At 37.8% G+C, this 21,771-nt stretch overlaps 2 protein-coding genes across 2 annotated transcripts in view; one reads left to right on the top strand and one right to left on the bottom strand.

Annotated features, from left to right (window-relative positions):
• The window catches only part of UBAC2 (UBA domain containing 2), a 175,791-nt gene that overhangs the window by 33,871 nt on the left and 120,149 nt on the right, over nt 1-21,771 (top strand). The window contains exons 3-4 of the mRNA XM_041731112.1: nt 1,271-1,390; nt 1,934-2,043. Coding sequence (XP_041587046.1) covers nt 1,271-1,390; nt 1,934-2,043 — 230 coding nt within the window. The remainder of the gene's footprint in view (nt 1-1,270; nt 1,391-1,933; nt 2,044-21,771) is intronic.
• Nucleotides 7,159-14,537, bottom strand: GPR18 (G protein-coupled receptor 18). Its single transcript, XM_041731114.1, has 2 exons — nt 12,433-14,537; nt 7,159-9,228 (listed from the first exon to the last, which is right to left on the bottom strand). The coding sequence occupies exon 2, from the start codon at nt 9,193-9,195 to the stop codon at nt 8,200-8,202; it is 996 nt and encodes a 331-aa protein (XP_041587048.1). The 5' UTR covers nt 9,196-9,228; nt 12,433-14,537; the 3' UTR covers nt 7,159-8,199.

Raw genomic sequence — 21,771 nt, 5'->3', positions numbered from 1 at the left:
CACCCTGGGCTGAAGGCAGGCACCAAAGCGCTGAGCCACCCAGGGATTCCCCCAAATCTATATTTCTTATCATAACTTACAATATCACAGTGTGTTAGTGCAAATTATGGTGTATAACCTACTACCTTTTTTTTTTTTTTTCTTTTTTTTTTTTTTACTACCTTTTCTTTATACTTGATTAGCCATTTTAAGCCTAATACTCTCTTGACATCTTTTCTTCATAGTGATGTTATTAATACCATTGCTTATGTTGACTTTATCAAGTTCCTCTGAAAGTCTTTCAGTTATTTATCCAAATTACTGCTTTCTGTCAGAATATAATATTGCTTCTGTATTATTTCAGTTGCTCTAATGCACTTCTGGATCCTGGTTGCACGTTAGAATTACCTGAATAAACTAGACACATACAGACACACACACACACACACACACACACACACACGCCTAGATCTCACCTTGGACCAACTGAGTTGAAAAATCTAGTAGGGGGATCCCTGGATGGCTCAACGGTTTAGTGCCTGCCTTCGGCCCAGGGCGTGGTTTTGGAGTCCCGAGATTGAGTCCCCACATCGGGCTCCCTGTGTGGAGCCTGCTTCTTTCTCTGCCTGTGATTCTGCCTCTCTCTCTGTGTCTCTCATGAATAAATAAATAAATAAAATCTTTAAAAAAAACAAAGAAAAAGAAAAATCTAGTAGTAGGCCTGGGTGTTGGTGTTTTTGTTTTTGATTTTTTTTTTTTTTTTGTATTTCTCTGGGGATTCTAGTAAGTGGTCAGCTCTGAGAACCACTGCTATAAAGGAACATAAGGGCCCTTTAGCTACAAGTTGATACCTACCTTTCTTTCTTTTCTTTTCCTTTCAATTTTATTTATTTATTCATGAGAGACACACAGAGAGAGGCAAAGACATAGGTAGAGGGAGAAGCCGGCCCCTCCCAACAGGGAGCCTGGACTTGGGATCACACCCTGAGCCAAAGGCAGATGCTCCACCACTGAGCTGTTCAGGCGTCCCTAGCTGATACATTTCTGATTTGGGGGATTAATTTGGTTTATCTGGCCACATAGGCGAGAGTCCCCTTCTAATGCCCTGCTATATGAGCACCTGTGCTGTACAGGTGGGGACCCACTTACATGGAGGATTTTCTTTTTGTGCATTCATTGTGATTTTTATTAGAGTATTAAAAATAAGCAGTATAAAGTAAATGTAATAAATTTGCTAAGGCAGAAATCTGAACAAATCTTACTCATTATTCTTTTTTGAATCCCCATTTAGATTTGGAGGTTGATATGTGGAAGAATAATTTGCCTTGATTTGAAAGATACTTTCTGCAGTAGTCTGCTTATTTATAATTTTAGGATATTTGAAAGAAGATATGGAAGCAGAAAATTTGCAGTAAGTTTTTATGTATTTTACCTTTGCTACTTAGGTTATGGAAAAAGTGTTTTTTGTTTTCTTATTTTTAAATAGTTTTAAGTTTGTGTTCATTAAGGTAGGTATTACTATTAACAATTATCTTTTAATTACATGATCCTCTATCTTATTTGGAGCATAGATATTAGCCAAAGAAAAATTTTAAATTTAAGCCACTTGCATAGTAAAATAATAATGATAGTGTTAATAGATAATATCAGGTGTGAGTGGCTAATACAAATTTTTATTAGGATTTTAACTTCAATAAAATTTTAGTCACTTATTTTGTTTAATGGTTTGTGTGTTACTTGTTAAAAATAAATTGTGCTACATCTTTTTTTTACCATACTTAGAGATTATGGAAGTGATACTACATTTAACCAATATGGCTTTACACCCTCATTTTGAAAACTCTATATAATAAAAACAAATTAAAACAATAATGTACCTGAGCTGGTTCTAATTAAATGTAAGTTTATTTTTTTAATACTCCTTTCAGTAACAGTTTTCTTGTTTTATTTTTAGTCCTTTTTGCTGGGTTCCTGGGTTTTGTCGGCCTTGGTTGACCTCATCCTCGTTGAGGCTATATGGTATTTCTTTGGTATTGCTACAGCCGGGAATTTGCCTTCTGGATTGTAAGTAGCTCTCAGAGATTAGCTTAATAATTACTTAAATCTGATTTAAGTTATTGTACATGAAAGTGAGTAAAAGAATATTTTAAACTCATAGATGTAGTGAAATTGATTTTATGCGTAAAAAAATCCAGTGTATACTTAGTCACATTTTCTTTTTTTTTTTTTTTTAAGATTTTATTTACTTATTCATGAGAGACAGAGAGAGAGGCAGACATAGATAGAGGGAGAAGTGATGTGGGACTCGATCCCGGGACCCTGGGGTTAATGACCCGAGCCAAAGACAGATGCTAAACCACTGAGCCACCCAGGCACCCCCATATATTTCAGTCACTCTTTTTTTCAGCTTTGAAATCCTATATTTTAGAGAATTTTTCATGAATTTCCTGTTCTGGTCCAGAAGGTAGAATTAATTTTGTATTTTTATGGTGGAATTTTGTTTAGTTTTCTGAACTAATTAAATAATATTTAGTTAATTAGATTCAGAAATAATTTGTCTGAAGTTAAGCTTCTGAAGCATGTTTTTAAAATTAATATTGTTTAGATACTTCTGCCAAAGATAAAACAAAATTTATAACTTTGTAGCCAGCCCACAATGGCCAACTGAACACTGTTTGTGTATGTGTGTGTATGTTTTCATATTGTGTTGATCTTCTTTAAAAACCAAATGATAAAAAACCTGTATTAGTTTATGAAATAACTAGTGTCTAAAAGTAGAGTAAGTAGCACATATAACCTTAAGCATCTTGGAATTAAGTGTCTGAGAGATGAGATACTGTGAACTAAAGATACCAGTATTTAAAATTCTGTGTGTGCTAACTTCTGCCTTATTTTAATTTAGGTATGTGTTTTTGAGAACTGCTTAGGTATTCAATGTATCTTAATTCAGATTCACTTTGGATCTCTATATTAAAAATATAGTTAGTGATCTAATAGCCTACACTTAGGTTGTTAATATTTACAATGTAGCTTTTATGGTATTTATTTAATTGTAGTTGCGTTCATTAAGTGTAGACTGTTTTAATAATGTGTGATCCTGAATGGTAGCTGAATGGAGACAGATAAAGTTCTGTGTCATAACTGTTACGCAGTTTTTGTTGGAGTACGTGGGTTGTAATTATAATTAGATGGAGAAGTTTAAGTGGACTCTTCTGCTATTGTGGAAAGAAGTGTAGTCATCAGGAATGATTTATGTTGGTTCAGAAGAGAAGCAGTGTTACTTAATCTTCAGTTTTCCCCAAACATTTCTTATCCAGGTGAATTCTTTTTGGTTCTTTATATAACCTCTTGAGATATGCAACTATTTTGAAAGACAATATGAATGTTAATTCAGCCATCACCTGAATGAGAATATATTTCTCTTTCCTTTTCAAATCATGAAACATTCCAGTATGGCTTTTAAGACTCCCGAAGCTTTTCTAAACATAGACTTCTTGAAACATAAATCTTTATTCTAATAAACTCTGCATTTTGTAAACACGTCTTCCATTAGATGGTAGCAAAGCTTCAGGAACTTAAGAGAGGAAAGTGTGCTTTATAACTTGCAATTTTTTTTTTTTTAAGATTTTATTTGTTTACTCATGAGAGAGAGAGGCAGAGAGAGGCAGAGACACAGACAGAGGGAGAAGCAGGCTCCATGCAGGGAGCCCGACGTAGGACTCATCACAGGTCTCCAGGATCCAGGATCACGCCCTGGGCTGAAGGCGGCGCTAAACCACTGAGCCACCCGGGCTGCCCCACTTGCAGTATTTTTTACATCACATCGTGTTACCCTTTTTCTTTGCCGCCAATGCCAAATTTATCTGCACTCTCTACAATTCTTCATGTCTGTTTAACTCTCTTTTTTTAACCTCACTGTTGTTAAAACTTCTCTTATAAATGTCCCCAACAACCAACTAATTTTTAAAGTCTGGGGCTTATTTTCAGTTGTTCTATTTGACCTTTCAGTAGCTCATAAATCCTTTTGACAGCCCATTATTTCGTGAACTCACCTGCTCCCTTGACCCCAGCATTCTGCTCCCTCTTGGTGTGTTTTGATCTTAGTATGTGTGGCTCCTTCCTCAAGCTCACTCTGAGCTTTCTCTGGGCTTTCTTGTCCACTCCCATGGCTTCAGTCAGCTACAGTTAACATCTGTTGTTTGTTTCCCAGCTCTCTATTTCCAGCCCGTATTACTCTCCTGATCTTGCTAGAGTCATATTTCCTAGTGACTTCTAAGACTCAGAGAAGATTTGTCATGTTCCAAGCTCTCCTCTCTTCTAATCTCCTCTTTTGCTGGGCTCCCATCTCTGTTAATGGCATTTCCATCTACATGATCATCCAGTCTTTCTCTTTTCTCATCCTTGGAATGGGGCACCACCAGGTCCTATTAATTCGAAGTCCTGTATAAATCATCTGTTCACCCCATCTTCTCTACTCCTGCTATCAGGTCAGTCTAAACTCTGAAATTTTTTTTATTTTAAGATTTTATTTATTTATTTGAGAGGGAGAGTGGAAGTGAGTGCACACACAGAGGGAGGGGCAGAGGGAGATGCTAAGCAGGGAGCCTGATGCAGGGCAGACCCAGGACCCTGAGATCATGGACCTGAGCCGAAAGCAGATGCTTAACCAACTAAGCCACTCAAGCACCCCTAAACTCTGATCTTTTTCTGCTTAGACTTTTGCAGTAATTCTTTTAGTCTTGCTGTCCACTTCAAAGCATCCCATGCAATGTGGTCAGAAGTTATCCTTCCAAAATGCAAGTTCAACCATGCCAGTCTTCCTTTTTAAAATCCTTTAAATCCTCATTTCCTTCAAAGTAAAAACCAGATTCCTCCATGATGGCATCAGACCAGTCTGGAGTGGAAATGCAGAGGCTTGGCTATCAGATATACCAGATTTGAGATTCCAGCTCTCCCACATTGGTACATGTGTGTAATCTTGAACAAGTGACCTCTCTCAAGTTCCCTTCCTGAGCTCAGTTTATAGTTGACCCTCATATGTAAATTGAGGATCAGTACTCTATTTCCCAGGCAGTGGAAAGAATTAACTCTTTCATGCAAGCATCCTAGCAGTAACAACACTGACCCCTCATATTGGTTTTCTTCTTTTCCTTCAGAGCCCTCATAATCTCGTCCCAGTCCCCTTCAAGCCACTCCCTTCCTTGCTCATTCAGCTTTCTTAACATGTTATGTATTTGTATTCTCATGTCTGCTTGGTTTTCTTTTTGCAGTAATTATCCTTTTATATGTATTCCAACAAATTTATTAAGATTCCTAACATTTATCACATTAAGTTGTCATTGTCGTCATTACCTGGGCCTTCCATGCCATTCTTCTGGCTGTTTGAGGGAGAACTAGTTTTACTTTATGTACTCATTGCCTTACATTCTGTAATGTTGAAAGGATAGTCTTGATTGCAGTGTCGTTTCATAAGGCTATAAGGTAAGGCCTTTGGACATAGACATCTTCATCTCTTTTTCTAGTGTTCTGAATAGAAATTATACCTGGCATCTGATAGATTCTCAAGACTGTTATTTAAAAATCAGAAAATGTAGCCATTATGTTTTGAAAATAAAGATAACTCCATTAAAAGCCATATATATTAGGTGCTTCTAGAAATGCATGCCTGTCACATACCTGTCCTTATATACTTGGTATTTTTTAGTTGTTAGCACTTACATATGGGTGTTACAATGTTCTGAGAACTTCTCAGAATCGAAGTTCTCCAGAATAAGTGGAATTTTGAGTTTTCACACATCGTGTTAAAATGTATCTGATTTACAACACTTAATGAAATTATTTTTTAATTGTGCTTTAAATTATCTGTAGTTTTACTGTTAAAACCATAAGATATATTTCCACTTTGTGTCAATAAAGCTTTTTTTGTATTTTGTGCTCCCAAATAAAATTCTTCTTATCAAGAAAACCGATTGCAGAGAACTTGTCATTTCATAAAATATACAAGGGGTGTCTGGCTGGCTTAGTCAGGGGAGCATGCAACTCTTGATCTCAGGGTTGCGAGTTCAAGCCCCACACTGGGTGTACTTAAAATCTTTAAAAAATAGAAGTTAAATATAACAATAATAAAATAATAAATTATGTAAGAGCAGACTAAACTGTATAGTTGTATAGTTGAGAGTAGGCTATGACTACATAGATACCACAGCCTATTTATCCAATACAGGAACTCACATGTTTCAGAAATAATTATTTATTTTATTTTATTATTTTAAAAAAATATTTCATTTATTTATTCATGAGAGGCACAGAGATAGAGGCAGAGACCTAGGCAGAGAGAGAACCAGGCTTCCTGTGGGGAACCCAATGTGGGACTCCATCCCAGGACCCCAGGATTATGCCCTCAGCCAAAGGCAGATGTTCAACCACTGAACCAACTAGGTGCCCCTAATTTTTTGTTGAAAGATGTTTGTTAAAGTACCTTGCTTACTTGATTATTCAGACTTAAAACTTCAAGTAGTTTTCTCTTTGTGGAGGAACTACGACTTAGTATCACCTTGAGACTACTTTATGTAGCTCTGAGAATGTTTGTGTTCTGTGAACTTGTTTGCTTTTAGTATTGAAAATTGGTGCTTAACATAACAGAAACTTGGTTTCTAGTCCTGATTCTCAGCTGAGCAAGTTATATAATATCTTTGGACTTCGGTTTCTTTATATATAAAACAGAAGGATTAGGGGATCTGTGGGTGGCTCAGCAGTTTAGCACCTGCCTTCAGCCCAGGATGTGGTCCTGGAGTCCAGGGTTTGAGTCTTATATCAGGCTCCCTGCATGGAGCCTGCTTCTCCCTCTGCCTGTGTCTGTGCCTCTCTCGGTCTCTCTCTGTGTCTCTCATGAATTAAAAAAAAAAAAAAAAAATCTTAAAAAAAAAACAAAAACAGAAGGATTAGATGAGAAGATTATGTAAGGGATCTTCCAGTATTAAAACACTGTTTTATGATTAGGCTCCTTCGTGTTTCTCTCTCTTTTTTTTTAAGAATATGAATTTACCCATGTTAATTCTAGAAATCCGTTTCTAACTAATGCATTTATTTGATTCTTAGTCCCATTAAGAGGTGATCATGTTAAGAGTAATGAAAATGATTTAGCAGAGAGGAAGTAATGGTAGACTCATTTGCGTGCTTCCATAATATTTAGAATAATATGTGCTTTACCGACTATAGTTCACTTTCTTTTCTTTTTAAATGGGGAAGTTACTTGGTTTGCTATTTTATTAGGGGAGATTAAATGGCAAGGCTAGGGTGAGAATCCAGGGTCCCTGACTGGTGCTATTATACTGTGATATACAGCCTGGGGAAAAAAATCATCATCTTGTAATATGATGTTTAATCAATAAGAAGAGCAAACTGTTTATATTGGAGAAAAGTATTTTACCCTACAGCAGAAACCTCTTGTCATAGGAATGGACTTGGGTTGTTGGGCAGAAATAGGGTCTCAGATTAGGTCTCTTGCATTGGTTGTAAGTAGACTATGGTACATAGTAGGCTCTCTGTAAGCGTTATTCAATGACTCCAGTCTGTTTCCAAAAGAAAATGAATTCAGAGTAGGGGAGGGCTGATGGTGATTGCCTTTGCAGGTCCCTTCTGGTGATTGTTCCTGCTAATTTTGGTTTGTGGCAAGTAACAGTGATGGGTTGAATATAATTGTTTGTGTAGGAATCTTTGATATTTAGAACACAAAATATTGTAAGATTTAGACCATCAATCCCGAATGTAAACTAAACCAGAGGGAACTTTGGTTTTGGTTTAAATCAAATTATAATTTAATAATTTAATTTATTTTGAATAGTAAGTGGATTTTTTTTTTTTTGGCCTACTGACCTGATTGACATCATGATTCACTTGCACATAGAATTAAATCCAAAAAGTTGTCAACTGTGTATTTAGATAAAGCTTGATTTTGAGATATAAATTGGATATTTTTCTCTCAGTAACTCACAAATATGTTTTATACAAGTTTTGAAAATAAAAATAATGAATTCATTAGAAACTTAGAATATTTAATTTTGTTGCCACATAGTAGGATCCCACAAAAGTGTTTCTTAAGTTTCTTTTTTTTTTCTTCAGGAGAGAAGGGGCTTGGTAATTCATACAGAATATCCAGTGACCTTAGGATAGTTAGTAAAGTGAATATAAAGAAATTAAAAATAGAAACCTGCTTATCATTCAAAGCATTTCACTGTTTACATTGCTTAGTGACCGTAAACTACCTGATCGGAAGCTTTTTCTGCGCACACTCCGAAGGTAATTTCTGTAGAGCATGACACTAATGACTCGAGCCTGAAATTGTTTTGAAACGATGTAGTAGAGAATCACATCCAGACAGGTACTGAGGTTCATGAGGAAGGTGGTAAAGGCTCCCCAGGGATTGTAACTGTTCTCATCCCCTTCCAGCATCAGGAAAGCAAAACAGATATGGAAAGGCATAAAGCAAACGAGCACCTGTACCATGAGTGTGATGATGATCCTTATAGACTTCTCCTTGACTTTTGGTTTCAGCTTAGATGTCTTCCCGTGAAGGAGACTATGAATGATGATTAAATAGCACCCAATCATGATGAACAGGGGAATCAAGAAAAAAAATATCAGTCGAGTGAAGTTCAGCATGTTAATAGCTTTTAAGTGGGTGATGTCAGAAATCTTCAGGCAGGTGGGGGGTGTGGAGGCTTTATCTGGGTCTTCATAGAGCAGTAGGAGCGGGATGGTGGTTGTCAGGGTCATTATCCAGACTCCCACACATGCTAGTATGGCTTTGCCTGTGTTTTTAAGTTCTTTGGCATATTTTGGCTGCACAATGGCCATGTATCTGTCGGCACTAATAAAAGCAAGAAGCCATAGAGCAATACTTGGATAAAACACTGTGAGAGCCCCAAGAATCTGGCAGAAGTACTCTCCAAATGGCCATTCACCTTTTGCATAATAAAACATCTGAAAGGGTAAGCTCATTATAAATATTAAGTCCAATAGTGCCACATTCATCATATAGATGGTTACAGTGGTTCTCTTCTTGGTAGTACAACTAAAAACCCATAAGGCAGTGGCATTAACAAATAATCCAATTATGAAGATACAGCTGTAGAAGACAAGGGCTGCGATCTTGTATTCTTCTGGATGTGAATTATTGGAAGGGCCAGGTTGAGCTTGATTGTGAGGAGTGGTCATCTTATAGATTGTTGGGGGAATGACACTTAGAAACTGTAAAATAGTTAAGAATAATAGAAATAAAACCTTTTTGAAAAATAAATGCTTAACACTCTCCTACTTGACTTGCTGTGTCAGTGGATTTTAATTTTAAGAGTATTTTATGTTGTACAGTCAATATATGTGTCTTAGTATTTATTAAGAAATCCACTTCCTAGATACTATTACTCATGTGCACTGACCCATTAAAATGGTCTGTGTGTTATAAAGCACTGGCAGATTTATTTATTTTTTCTCTCTGCTCGCCTCCCTTTTCCCCTAGGGAATAACCTTTTTTTTTTTTTTTTTTAAAGATTTTATTTATTTATTCATGAAAGACACAGAGAGAGAGGCAGAGACACTGGCAAAGGGAGAAACAGGTTCCATCCAGGAAGCCCGACATGGGACTCGATCCCAGGACTCCAGGGTCATGCCCTGGGCCAAAGGCAGGTGCCAAACCACCGAGCCACCAGGGGAACCCCCCCTCCTTTTTAAAATGACTTTTTCCTGTAGTGTGTAATTGGGTAGCAGTTATTCTTATAATAAATGTTCTTGGATTGGGACTAATTGGGAGAACGTCATTCTGAATTTTGAATCTTACAAAATAGTTTGCTACTTTTTATCATCTTTATTCTGTTTAAATGTTTTGTAATCCAGGTTAGTAATGTCCAAAAGATTAACTTTTACTCATTAAATATAGTTTTAATGTATAAAATGTGGATTAGAAAACTAATAAAGGAACCACACAACTGGCTGATTCACATTAATTCTCATTTGAGAGCAGGAACTTTTCCTTTTGGCTGCTATATTTCCACTGCTGCTTGAGTCCATAGGAGTCCTCATTAAGTAAATGTTTGCTGAATTGATGGATGAGTGAAGGAAGGACCTGCAGCAGCTACTCTAGTTTGTCAATGAATATTTGCTTGGTTAGTTATTAAGCCTATTTTTTTTTTTGAAATGGAAACACTTCCTCATAGTATTATGTTCTTTCTCAATTATCATAGTTCTAGAAACAGCGTGTTCTGCCATGGTCTACAGATCAAGAACCTGACTCTTAGAAGAATAGATGAGCTAGTTTTTCACTCAAAGTTAGTTGGAAGGGCTTAATGCTGTCTTCCCGATGGTATTTACCAGTGTCCCGGAAATGGACGTCACTGATGTGCCAGGAAACAACACCTTGAGAAGAGGACATTGCTAGTCTAGTAACTCTTATGCCCTTACTTTAACTACATAAAGACACTGAAGTATTATTTGGCAAATTAAATTTTAAAAAGGAATATTAAAGAAAAAGTAGTTCTTAATTAGAAGTCATTCAGTAACTTTAGATGCATGCAAAAACAAATTCCCATCACCAAAAAAAAATGTTCACTTCTAATAGAAAGTTCAGTTGTGATTATAAATATCATTGACCCCTCACCAGAGTAAAACTCCCATCACCCATGATGCAACGTCAACAACAGTGATTTTAAGAATAAAGGTGCTTATGAAGAGATGGAATCTTGTGGTATCCCTTTGACTTAGAGGTGTAAGAAAAGTTTCCTTCAGAAATGTCACTTTGCAGAGTGGGCTGTCTCTAATTCAACCCTGAGTCTGTCTTTAGTGAGAACTGTGGGGGTGATTAGCATTCTGGTTAGTGGCATCAGGGGCTGTTGAGAATATAAAATGAATTTGAGCTAAATAAATAAATAAATAAATAAATAGAATTTGAGCAGTTGCTGTGGACAAACACAAGATATGAGTTCGTTTTTACACCTTCTCCTTTTTTTCCTTCCTTCTTGACTATAGCTAGTTTGCCAAGTATCTAGGTTAGATATGATTTTGGAATAGAAGTCTATGTATTAGTAGCCTATACTTATATTATTAAAATATCCAAATATTGATGTGACTAGAATTTTAATTTCTATCAAATGAGAAAAGTATTATATAGAAAAATCTCCAGTATCATATCGAGGAGAATAATTTTGGACTCTTGACTATTTTTAAATTTTCATTGAATTTTTAAATAGTAGTAATTGTAATATAAATGAAATTTTGTATCTTCTCTCTCTCTCTCTCTCTCTCTCTCTCTTTTTAGAGAATTTATTTATTTATTCATGAGAGACACAGAAAGAGAGAGAGGCAGAGACACAGGCAGAGGGAGAAGCAGGCTCCATGCAGGGAGCCTGACGCGGAACTCAATCCCGGGTCTCCAGGATCACATCCTGGGCTGAAGGCAGACGCTAAACTGCTGAGCCACCCAGGCGTCCCTCTTTTTTCTCTTTTGATACTGTGTTTGGACTTCCTTCCCCCATCCTCATCCCTGAATTTTGTCATGTAAATTTCATAGTTACAAACCCTTTATGAGTAAATTTTTTAACCTCCATTGGGCTCAAGCTGCTTTTATGTCACCAACACTTGTATTCATTTGCTTAAGGTTGAAAAAAATATGTGTAATGCATGTTTTAAAGGCATTACCAGATTGGTTGTGCTCTGTACACACAGATACATTTTTGGATAAATATTAGAAAGTGATTATTTTCAAGTCAGCATTTTATTTTATTTTTTCAAGTCACTGTTTTAAAAACTTTAGATTCAGTGATTATCTATAGTCTTTTTAAAAATAAAGCTTTATTTATTTGAGAGAGTATGGTGAGGGGAAAGGGCAGAGGGAGAGAGAGAATTTTTCTCCAGCAGACTATGCACTGAGCACAGAGCCTGATGTGGGGCTTGATCTCAAGAGCCTGAGATCATGACCTTAGCCAAAAATAAAGACAGTGATTTTGACCCTGAGCCCCATAGTCTTTTTTTTTTTTTTTAAAGCATTTAATACATTTTGTGAAACAGTGTAATTGAAACCAAGTGACAGAGACTCCTAAATATACTTACGATTTATCATATCAGCATTTTTTAAGTTGAAAAAAATTATTTACTATTAACATAAAACAACGTTGAAAATAAATTTTAAAAAATCACATTAATAGTGCAGGAAGATGACAGCATAACCCATTTCAAGGTCCTTTGCCAGCATAGTGTCAGCAACATATTATTAAATGATTTTGTAACTTAGCACTACTTTTTTTTTGTCACCATACAAAGTTATTACAATATTATTGATTATGTTTCCCATACTGTACTTTCCATCCCCATGACTTACTTATTTTATAACTAGAAGTTTATACCTCTTTAGTGTAGCATTACCTGGTGGATAATATGTGATGAAATTAACTAAATGCTACTTACCTCCTGTCCATCAAAAGGCTGTGTTAGAGAAGAACATTTTTCGTCATACCCAGTTATCTAAAAGAGATATCTTGTGTTAAAATAGCTCTTTCTAGAAATGATATATTTAAGAAGTTGCAGTATTTCTTTTGTTTCAGGCTCTTCTTTTCCTTTACAAAGTTGTTTCAAATGTAAAACTTGGCACAGGAGTTGGTACTCGTTTGGCTGCAATTGCTGCTTTGTCTCTTTCAGGAAGTACTCTCTGAAATAAGGCTTTTTTAACTTCTGACTTTGCCCTGGATGTGGTTTCTCTCACAAGTGATTTGTTTATGAGGTCATGATTAGCATAAACTCCCCTTGAAGTGATGGCATGTACTTAAAGAGAATCAAACAAAAAGAGGAAAATGTGTTCAGTTTGTTTACTTTGATGCTTAAAGTCTGCATCACCTATTGAAAGAGAATGCGATTTGATGTTGACTAGAATGGGGTTCATAGTAGCTTCTTCACTTTTTAAGTTGTGGGACTTTGTTTAGTTACTTAACCCCTCCGAGTCTCTGTTCCTGCTTAGTTTCTATACGGTTAAGATAGAAATAATACTCATGTGATAGGATTATGAGGCCTCTAAACCAGAAAAATCCCAAATGCTGAACATAGTGTCTGGCACTTAGTACTAACCTAAACAGAGTTAACCCTGCACTACAAAGTTCCTGAAGTCATAAAATGCCCACTTTTATTGTTAAGATATTTCTAAGTGGTTAAAATTGGGGTCCTCTGTTATTTGCTTCTGCGTTGCATTTGCATTTATCCACTTTGGTTTGTCTTTTTTTGTTGTTGTTTTAAGAGAGAGGGGATTGTGAGGGAGGGACAGAGGGGGAAGGAGAGAGAATCCCCAGCCAACTCCCTGCTGGACATAGGGCCAATCTAAGGACCCTGAGATCATGACTTGAACTGCCCCTGCTTTATTTTTAATCTCCAATGCATCCTAATCCTTTTCTGTTGCATGGAAGTCTAGAAATAATTCCTTTTATATAAACATCTCTGCAAATTGCTAAGAAAGGACTGGAATTCTTTAGTGGAATAATTTACATGTTTGGAGTATTCTAACCTAGAAAGGGAAGTGAAACCAATGGAAAGGGAAGTGAGCAAACCTAATCATTGTCTGCCCTGTTGCATTAAACTTTCTCTTTTCTTTAAAAAAAAAAATCTCATTTGCTTGTCTTAAAATTTTACTTTATTTTTGGTTATGCATGATTTGTCAACTTTTAAAAGGTAAATGAACTTAACTATTTGTTTTTTGAACTTAAGACAGTTTGAGGGCCTGTGCTCTTTCTGTCCTCAAATAAAAACCATAGTTTCTTGGGGTTGGCATGTGGTGTGTGTGTGTGTGTGTGTGTGTGTGTGTGTGTGTGTGTGTAGCAAGCATTTAATAAATATTGGTGGACTGTGACTGAAGAAGTAGAGGGGCAAGGGAGTCCTGGGTGGATTACTGAGTGGGGTAACGGCATCAGGGATGCTTTGACCCTCTTAGGGGAGGGGACCTGCCAATCAGCAGACAGATGTGGAGACTCAAGCTCTGGCAGTGACCCTTCTCTCTCCTCTCCATGACCTGTGACACTTTGCACTGTTCTTTGTGTTGCTGGCACTCCACAATACCTGTATGTTGGTTGTAAAAAAGAATTACAGTGGGAACAATTCCCCCAAACCTTTTGGCAGTAAGTAAACAATGGATTGAGAAGTAAACTCTTAAGTGTCTAGTTTGCTTCTTTAATACTTGAGCCTAATGAATTTTTTATTCAAGTAGAAAAACTTACGTCATTCTGGGACTGTTCATGCAGATGTACTTTCCTCAGTTATTTTGGAATATGAGTAAAAGAGAAATTTTTCACCTTGCAGAAAAGGGATTACAGATATCCAAGGGGTTTCATTTTGTGAAGTAATCTGTTTTCGTTCCATTTTTGAATTCTGGTTTAGAATGTTAAAAGACGTCAAAGAATTTTTATTTTAGCACTTGAGCCCAGTTTTTGAGTGAATATAGTTTAGTTAGGACAATTTCATAATTATTAGGAAGGATGTAGTTAATAGATTTATACATTAAATCCCAATTATAAAACGTGCTCTGCATTAGAGATTTGTTTACACCACAAATAGAATTATATTTCCTGTTCTTAACATATTTCTCTTTATCATTGCATGTGTAAGTGGGGGTTTTTGATCTAGTCCTTTTTTTAAAGATTTTATTTATTTATTTGAGAGAGAGAGTGAATGAGAGAGAGCGAGCATGAGCAGGGAGGGGCAGAGGAAGAGGGAGCAACAGACACCCCACTGAGCAGGAAGCCTGATGTGGGCCTTGATCCCAGGACCGGCAGATCAAGACCTGAGCTGCCGTAGACACTTCACCGACTGAGGCTCCAGGCGCCCCTCATTCTCATTCCTTACCCCAACGTTTTGGGAAGGGGATCACTGTCCTTGATGTTCATTTTTCCCAGTGTGGGTGGCCATAAGCACTGAAGGCTGGAGTGGTGGGTCAACAGCCCACCTGTCTCCCAAGAAGAGGGTTGTGAGGGAAGTGAGGATGCTCTGAACTAGGAGGAGAATCTTACAGTTTGGCCCTAATGGTCTCCCACTTTGAGGTCATGGAATCTTTGTTACTCTACTGTCTATCTCTGTCAAACTTGTATCTAAACGACCTGTTCTGTTTTTGTGTATGTGGTTTTGTTTTTGCTTTTAATGAGGGAGCTTAATTGAATAGTGTTTTGTGGGTAAAGAAGATTGAGGTAGTACTATTTGTCTAAATCTGTTTTTAAGAGAAAATGTCCACAGCTTATAGCTATAAATCTACAGTCAGTTAATTGGAACCTCCTTTTCACTTGATTTCCTAAATTATAAATTTAGCAATTCTCAAATTCCTTTTCCTTGGCAATTTTTGTACAGTTGGAAAATTTTACAAACATATAATCAGGCAGTTACTTAACTCATAGCAAATAAATTGAGCCTAGATGACCAAAGTGATCTATAATTCTAGTTAAAATAGATGTAAATCAGCAATGAAAGTAGAGCTCTTTAAAGATACTAAGATTCTCTCACTTAGAGGACCTTAGGAGAAGGCTGCTACATGACAGTAAAATTAGTCCTGTACCCACTGAAATCTTGCAAGACCCCAGGCCAAGAGTGAGCAGTGTAACATTCCACTAGCTGACCAGAAGTCCAATCAGAGTCCTGAGGATAGCTGATTGAGTAGAACTGTGTGGTATCTGGTGGCTTTCTACAGACTCTGGTCTTACAATTAAAGGAAATAGTATATCCAGCAACTACAAACTCTTGTGTATTGCTGGCAGGTGTTTTAGTTTGGAAAATGGTTATTAAGTAGTAAAATGAAGATACATCTACCCTATGACTCCAATTCCCCTCCTAGGTAGAAATGCATGCTCTTGGGCATCAGGAAACATAGGTAAGAATGTCTATAGTAGTATTATTTCCAGTAGCTCTAGAAACAACCCAAATGTTCAGCTGTAGAATGGATAAATATCACTTGTGTAGAGTACAGGTGAATGCTTCTCATGATCAAAATGAATCCTATAGCAGGCACGTGCAACAATATAGGTGAATCTGTGTATATTATGTTTTGTGAAAAAAGCCAGACATGAAGGAATTTCTGTTTTATGATTTCATTTATGTGAATTTCAAAAAGTAGACCAAATTGAAATACAATGTTTAGGGATTCATGCTTAGGTGTTGAAACTCTCTGGAGAGCTGTGGGTGCATATAATAAGGAGGGCATACCGGGAGAACTTCCAGGATACTGGCAAGTTCTGTTCATTGATCTAAGTGCTAGTAACTCCAGTGTTTATTTTGTGATAATTCATTAAGCTGCATATTTATGGTTTGTCCTTCTATCTGTAAGGGTGTCTGTAAAAAACAGATTTTAAGATAAATCAAGGAGGGTTTATTTGTAAGGATCTCATGACACAAGACTGGAACCTTGTGGGAAAAGGGGAAACTGGCCGGACTGTTGCCTTGTGGTGTCTGCCCCCGCTTAGGCACGAAGAAATCTAGGGCTGGAGGGGTTACTAGAACCTGGAAGGAAGGGAACCTGCCTGGAGACTAGTAGTGACTTCCTGTTGAGGGACAGTGAACCTGAGGGAACCAGGGGAATAAATCCCCCAGCCTCGGGTTTCTCTCCACTTCGGTCTGCTCTGAGGCTCACATCAGCCGAACAGAGCGAAAGCTGGGGCCTTTGGGTGCAGTCTGTACCCTCAGCCTCTTGAACAGAACAGGATGGAGAAGGGGAAAAAAAGCAAATGGATTTTCCGGCATGCTGCACTTTTTTGGTATGTGTGTTATATTTTATATTCAAAAAGGGTTTTGTTTGTTTGTTTTAAAGCTTGTGCTTTAAGTTGGCAAGGACTGGGTTGAGTGTCTCTGCCTCTTGCAAGCTGTATTTGTAACTTTTTTAGATGTCTTGTGAATCTTCTAATTCCTTGGAGCTTATGTAAAATATATGTTTTAGATACCAGAATACTAGTTTTCTCTCTCTCCTGCCTGAAATGACCCCTTTCTTGCTTCGCCGCACATTTAAATTTTTCTTGGGAATTTTCAGACTGGGAGTGTAGTGTGGGAGCTCTGCTTCTTCCACTAGTTAATTTGCTGAGTTATCCTAAAAAAAAAAAAAATTCATTTTGCTGATCATCACTCTCCCCAACTGGAAGAAAGGGGAAGTTGGATAAGGCTTTCTGGAAAGACTTCCCACCCTTGGCACCATACAATTCTAAGTAACTCTTCCCGCTACAGTGGGTATTTTATCTTTGTCTCCCTCTGAATTTTTGTAGGCCTGCAGATGAGAAACATGGGCCAGGACTTGGGGATCTGTGTCCTCACATCACTGCATGAAAAAAACCTCAATGTGTCCAGGACTCATTTGGAGAAACCCAAGAGAGCCTTGAATGTGTATGTAGGTGTCTGGGGCCTCATCTGAAACAGAGCACCCAGAGCACTGAGGGGTCTGTGTGTTTCTGGCCTCTGCCCTCCATCTGTGTTATGTTGTGGTGGTCTTCAGTGTGTGTTTTTACCTCATTTTCCATTTATCTTTAAGTCAACTTGCTCTTAACAGATTTGATTCTGCTCATTCTTTACACAGCCATTTCTAGTAGCTTGTTCGATGGTTGCAGCTAATTTGCCTATCTCCTTTCACCTTTCTCCCGTAACCATCCCTCTTATATGCGGTAGGCAGCAGGAGTGGCTGTGAGAAAGCACCAGGTGCAGGCTGCCGTCCAGTCACTGTGTCTCCCACCCTCTCCCGGGAGAGCTATCATTCTTGGTGGCTGAGGACCTCGAGGAAACATTATAATCAGCCTGCAGAGGAAGACCCAAAAAATCAGGCAGGCTTTTTGTTTCCTTGGTGATAAAACTGCACTGATTTCTGGGTTACTCAGAAGAGCTGTTTGCCAGAACTTTCCCTCTTATGCTTATAAATTAATGTGCTCCCAGTGATGAGTCAGTTGCTATTTTCTTATTGCTTATACTTTTCTTGTGGATATTCTTCTTCTTTTTAATTTTAATTAGGCTCCATACCCAGTATGGGGCTCAAACTCACAACCCCGAGATCAAGAGTCACATGCTCTACCAGCTGAGCTGGCCAGGGGCCCCTTGTATGGATATTCGTGATGAGAAGTGTATGACCTTTGTTCATACAGCCTCTTGCCACCAGCCAGCCACATGGTCTAAAAGAATCTCAACAGACAGGAGAAGGAAGCAGGTAGGTGATACCACCTTCAGAGAGTCACAGGGAGCTTGCAGGGGTGTGTGTTTGGACCGAGGGATGCAGACCCTTGGGCTGCTTCATCCTGCTCCTAGTATAGGCTTTATTCCCCTAACAGTAATCAGAAGTTCTTAGAACTGGGAGTTAGAGGTGCCTGGGATATCTGTCCTTGATGGTTGTATTGCTGTTCCTTCCTTGACAGCACACTTTTCTTTTGTGTTATTCTGTACATTGTGTGTCTGTCTTGGTAACGACCTGGCACATCCATCTTCAGGGACTTCCGAGTACCTAACAGAATGCTTCACATTTAGGCCCTTAGTAAATAGGCTATTGATTTGACTGGTGTGTGTGTGTTTTTCTGTAAGAAAGAAGACTGCCATGTCCTCAGAATTGAATACCTCATGTTTCTAGGTAGATATGATCACAAAGACCTATCAAGCCAAGGAATGAGACCCCCCCCCAAAAAAAAATAAATAAAAGATTGGGGTTGTTGGAGTACCAGCTGGGGGTGAAAGGATTTGGGCAGGAGAAACATTGTATTACAGAAGTTCAAAGAATTTAGTAACAGTAGGAGAACCTGCACAGTTAATGCAGCCACTGAAAATTGATATTTCAAGGCTGCATTGACATAAAACACTGTGCTTTTACTGCCACCTACAGATAAGTAGGTGGTTTGGGAGCTCTTCATCTTTACCTGATTTGAAGTCTTGTTGAGACGGGAATAAAATTTCTATTTTTATTTTAATTTATTTATTTTCCAAATAAATTTAAAAAGCTCTTAATTGGTAGAAGATAATAAAAATATTTTAATGTTAACTTTTTAAGTATTTCTGTATTGTGTAGTATTCAGTGATAGATATGTCCTCATTCTTCTAATAAAACATTTCAGCTATAGACCATGTTTGCCTTCATTGCATGTTATCTTTTTTAGGAAACCATTTTTTAGGAAACCTACAGAAGAACTGTAGGACTTTGTATCCCTGGGCTAGGGCCTTGAGAAAATTCTATTTTAAATGTTATTTGTGCCTGGTATTCTACTAAGAGTTAAACGTAAAGGTGGCCTTGGAACAAATTTGATACTGCTTTTAAAATGTTTTAATTGTGGGAAAATAACATGAAGTTTACTGTCTTAACCATTTTTTAAAAAAGATTTTGTTTTTTTTTTATTAGAGAGACAGAGAGATAGCAAGAGAAAGCGCATGAGCAGGGAGGAGAGGGAGAAGCTGGCTCCCCACTGAGCAGGGAGGCCTACTTGGGGCTTGAACCCAGGACCCCAGGATCGTGACCTGAGCCGAAGGTCAGAACATTTAACTGACTGAGCCAGCCAGGTGCCCCCATCTTGACCACTTTTAAGTGTATAGTTCAGTAGTGTTAATTAAGTACATTCACATTGTTGAGCAGCCAATCTCTAGAACTTCTTTCCTCCTTCCAAACTGAAACTCCGTACTCTAAAAACAACAACTCCCATCCCTCTCTTCAGCCCTTGGCAGTCACCTTTCTACCTTCTAGATACCTCACTTAAGTGGATTCATACAGTATTTGTCCTTTGTTACTGGCTTATTTCACTGAGCATAATGTCCTCAAGTTTCATCCATACTATAGCACATGTCTGAATTGTATGAATAAGCCACATATTGTTTATCCATTCTTCTGTTGATGGACACTTGGATTGCTTCCACCTTTTGGCTCTTAGGACTAATGCTGCTGTGAACATGAGTATATAACTGTCTCTTCGGGACCTTACTTTAAATTCTTTTGGGTGTATACCCAGAAGTAGAATTGCTGGATTGTGTTGTAATTCTGTTTTTCATTTTTGAGGAACCACCGCACTGTTTTCTGTAATGGTTACGCCATTACACAAGGGTGCAAATTTCTCCATGTCCTTGCCAACACTTGTTTCTGGTTTTGCTTTGATAATAGCAATTCTAGTGGGTGTGAGGTGGAATCTCATTGTATTTTTGATTTTTGTCTCCCTGATGTTTAGTGACATTGAACATCTTTTCATGTGCTCATTGGCCATTTATATGTCTTCTCTGGAAAAATAGACCTCTCTGGATGTCTATTCATGACATCCTTTGTCCATTTTTTAATCAGGTTGTTTTTTGCTGAGTTGTAGGAATTCTTTATATTTTCTAAATAATCCTTTATCAGATGTATGATTTGCAAAATATTCCCTCTTATTTGCATAGGTTGCCTTTTTACTCTGAGTGTGCCTTGTTTTACACAGAAATTCTTTTGGATTAGTTTTAGGTCCAGCACTCATTTATCATAGTCTCATGATAAGGAGAAATTGAAAAGCTTTACATTTTTAAATATTAGGGTAGATTTTCCTAAGTAAAATCCAGATGTTTTTAGAGGGCCTTTCCCAGTAATTTAATCTGAAGAGTACCTCTAGTGCTCAATATCTTTCTTTTATCCAGAAGGGTGTAAAATAGGGTAGGCAGAAACAAGCTCTGTTCTAGAATTGGCTTACTTCAGAGCCTTCCACTTGCAAGTGCTTTTTTCTTATGCCCTGAGAATCATTTGCCTCTATTAGTACAATAATATGAAAATGAAGAATTACATTTACCTTCTTAGAGTGTTTTTGTTCCCTGTTCATTCTGACTGATATTTATCAATGATTGCTTTAAAAATATAGCATGTCTGCTCATCAAATTTTCAAATTACAAAAGCTGGGAAGGTATTTTAGTAGTGGTAGAACCTAAGTTCTTAGTTTTGTTTTACGTGTATTCTTTTTTTTTAAGATTTTATTATTAGAGCACAAACGAGGGAGCAGTAGAGGGAGAGGGAGAAGCAGGCTCCCCACTGAGTAGGGAGCCTGATGCAGGGCTCGATCCCAGGGTCCCTGGATCATAACCTGAGCTGAAGGCAGATGCTTAACTGACTGAGCCATCCTGCCTTAGTTTTTTTTTTCTTTTAAAGATAGATAAATAGATGGATTTATTTATTTGAGAGAGAGCGAGCGAGCGAGCATGCTCGCATGAGTAGGGAGAGAGGCAGAGGGAAAGGGAGAGAATCTCAAGCACACCCCCCATAGAATATGGGGCCCTCTAAGGGGCTCAATCCTACAACCCCGAGATTATGACCTGAACTGAAACCAAGAGTCAGAATCTCAACTGACCAAGCCACCCAAGTACCCTTAGGCTAAACTCTTGTAACAAGCCCCGAATGCAGTGACTTGAGAATACAGATGTCTGTTTCTCTTTGTAACATCCCTGGTAGGAAGTTGAGCTCTGTTCTAGGAAGTCATTAAGGAATTGAGTTGTTAGGACTCAGTCATCATCCACAGTGGATCTCCTTGTTTCCAGCCTGCTTGAAGGAATTCCGAGGCAAGTCCAGGATGAGGGATTGATTTTTCATCAGATGCTTTGGAAGTCATAAATGTCACTTCTGCTCACACACTTTTGTCAAGAATTTGATTCTGTGGTCTCATAATCATAGCGGAGGCTGGGAAACAATCCTTAGCAAGGCAACCAAATCCCTAGAGATAAAAGAGAGACAGTTCTGGGGGGACTGCTAGTAGTGTCTTCAAAGAGCAATAGCTATGACACTGTAGCTGGAAGGGGTGAGGTTGTACACTTGCCATGTGAGAAATGGCTGAGAGA

This window comes from Vulpes lagopus, chromosome 16 (assembly GCF_018345385.1).
Source record: "Vulpes lagopus strain Blue_001 chromosome 16, ASM1834538v1, whole genome shotgun sequence".
NCBI classification, from domain to species: Eukaryota; Metazoa; Chordata; class Mammalia; order Carnivora; family Canidae; genus Vulpes; species Vulpes lagopus.
Note: the sequence above shows the minus strand (reverse complement) of the source record. Positions and strands in the feature narration are given on the sequence as shown.

What these genes read in the sequence shown, in the direction of transcription:
- GPR18 (XM_041731114.1), bottom strand. Translation starts at nt 9,195, where the DNA reads ATGACCACTCCTCACAATCAAGCTCAACCTGGCCCTTCCAATAATTCA.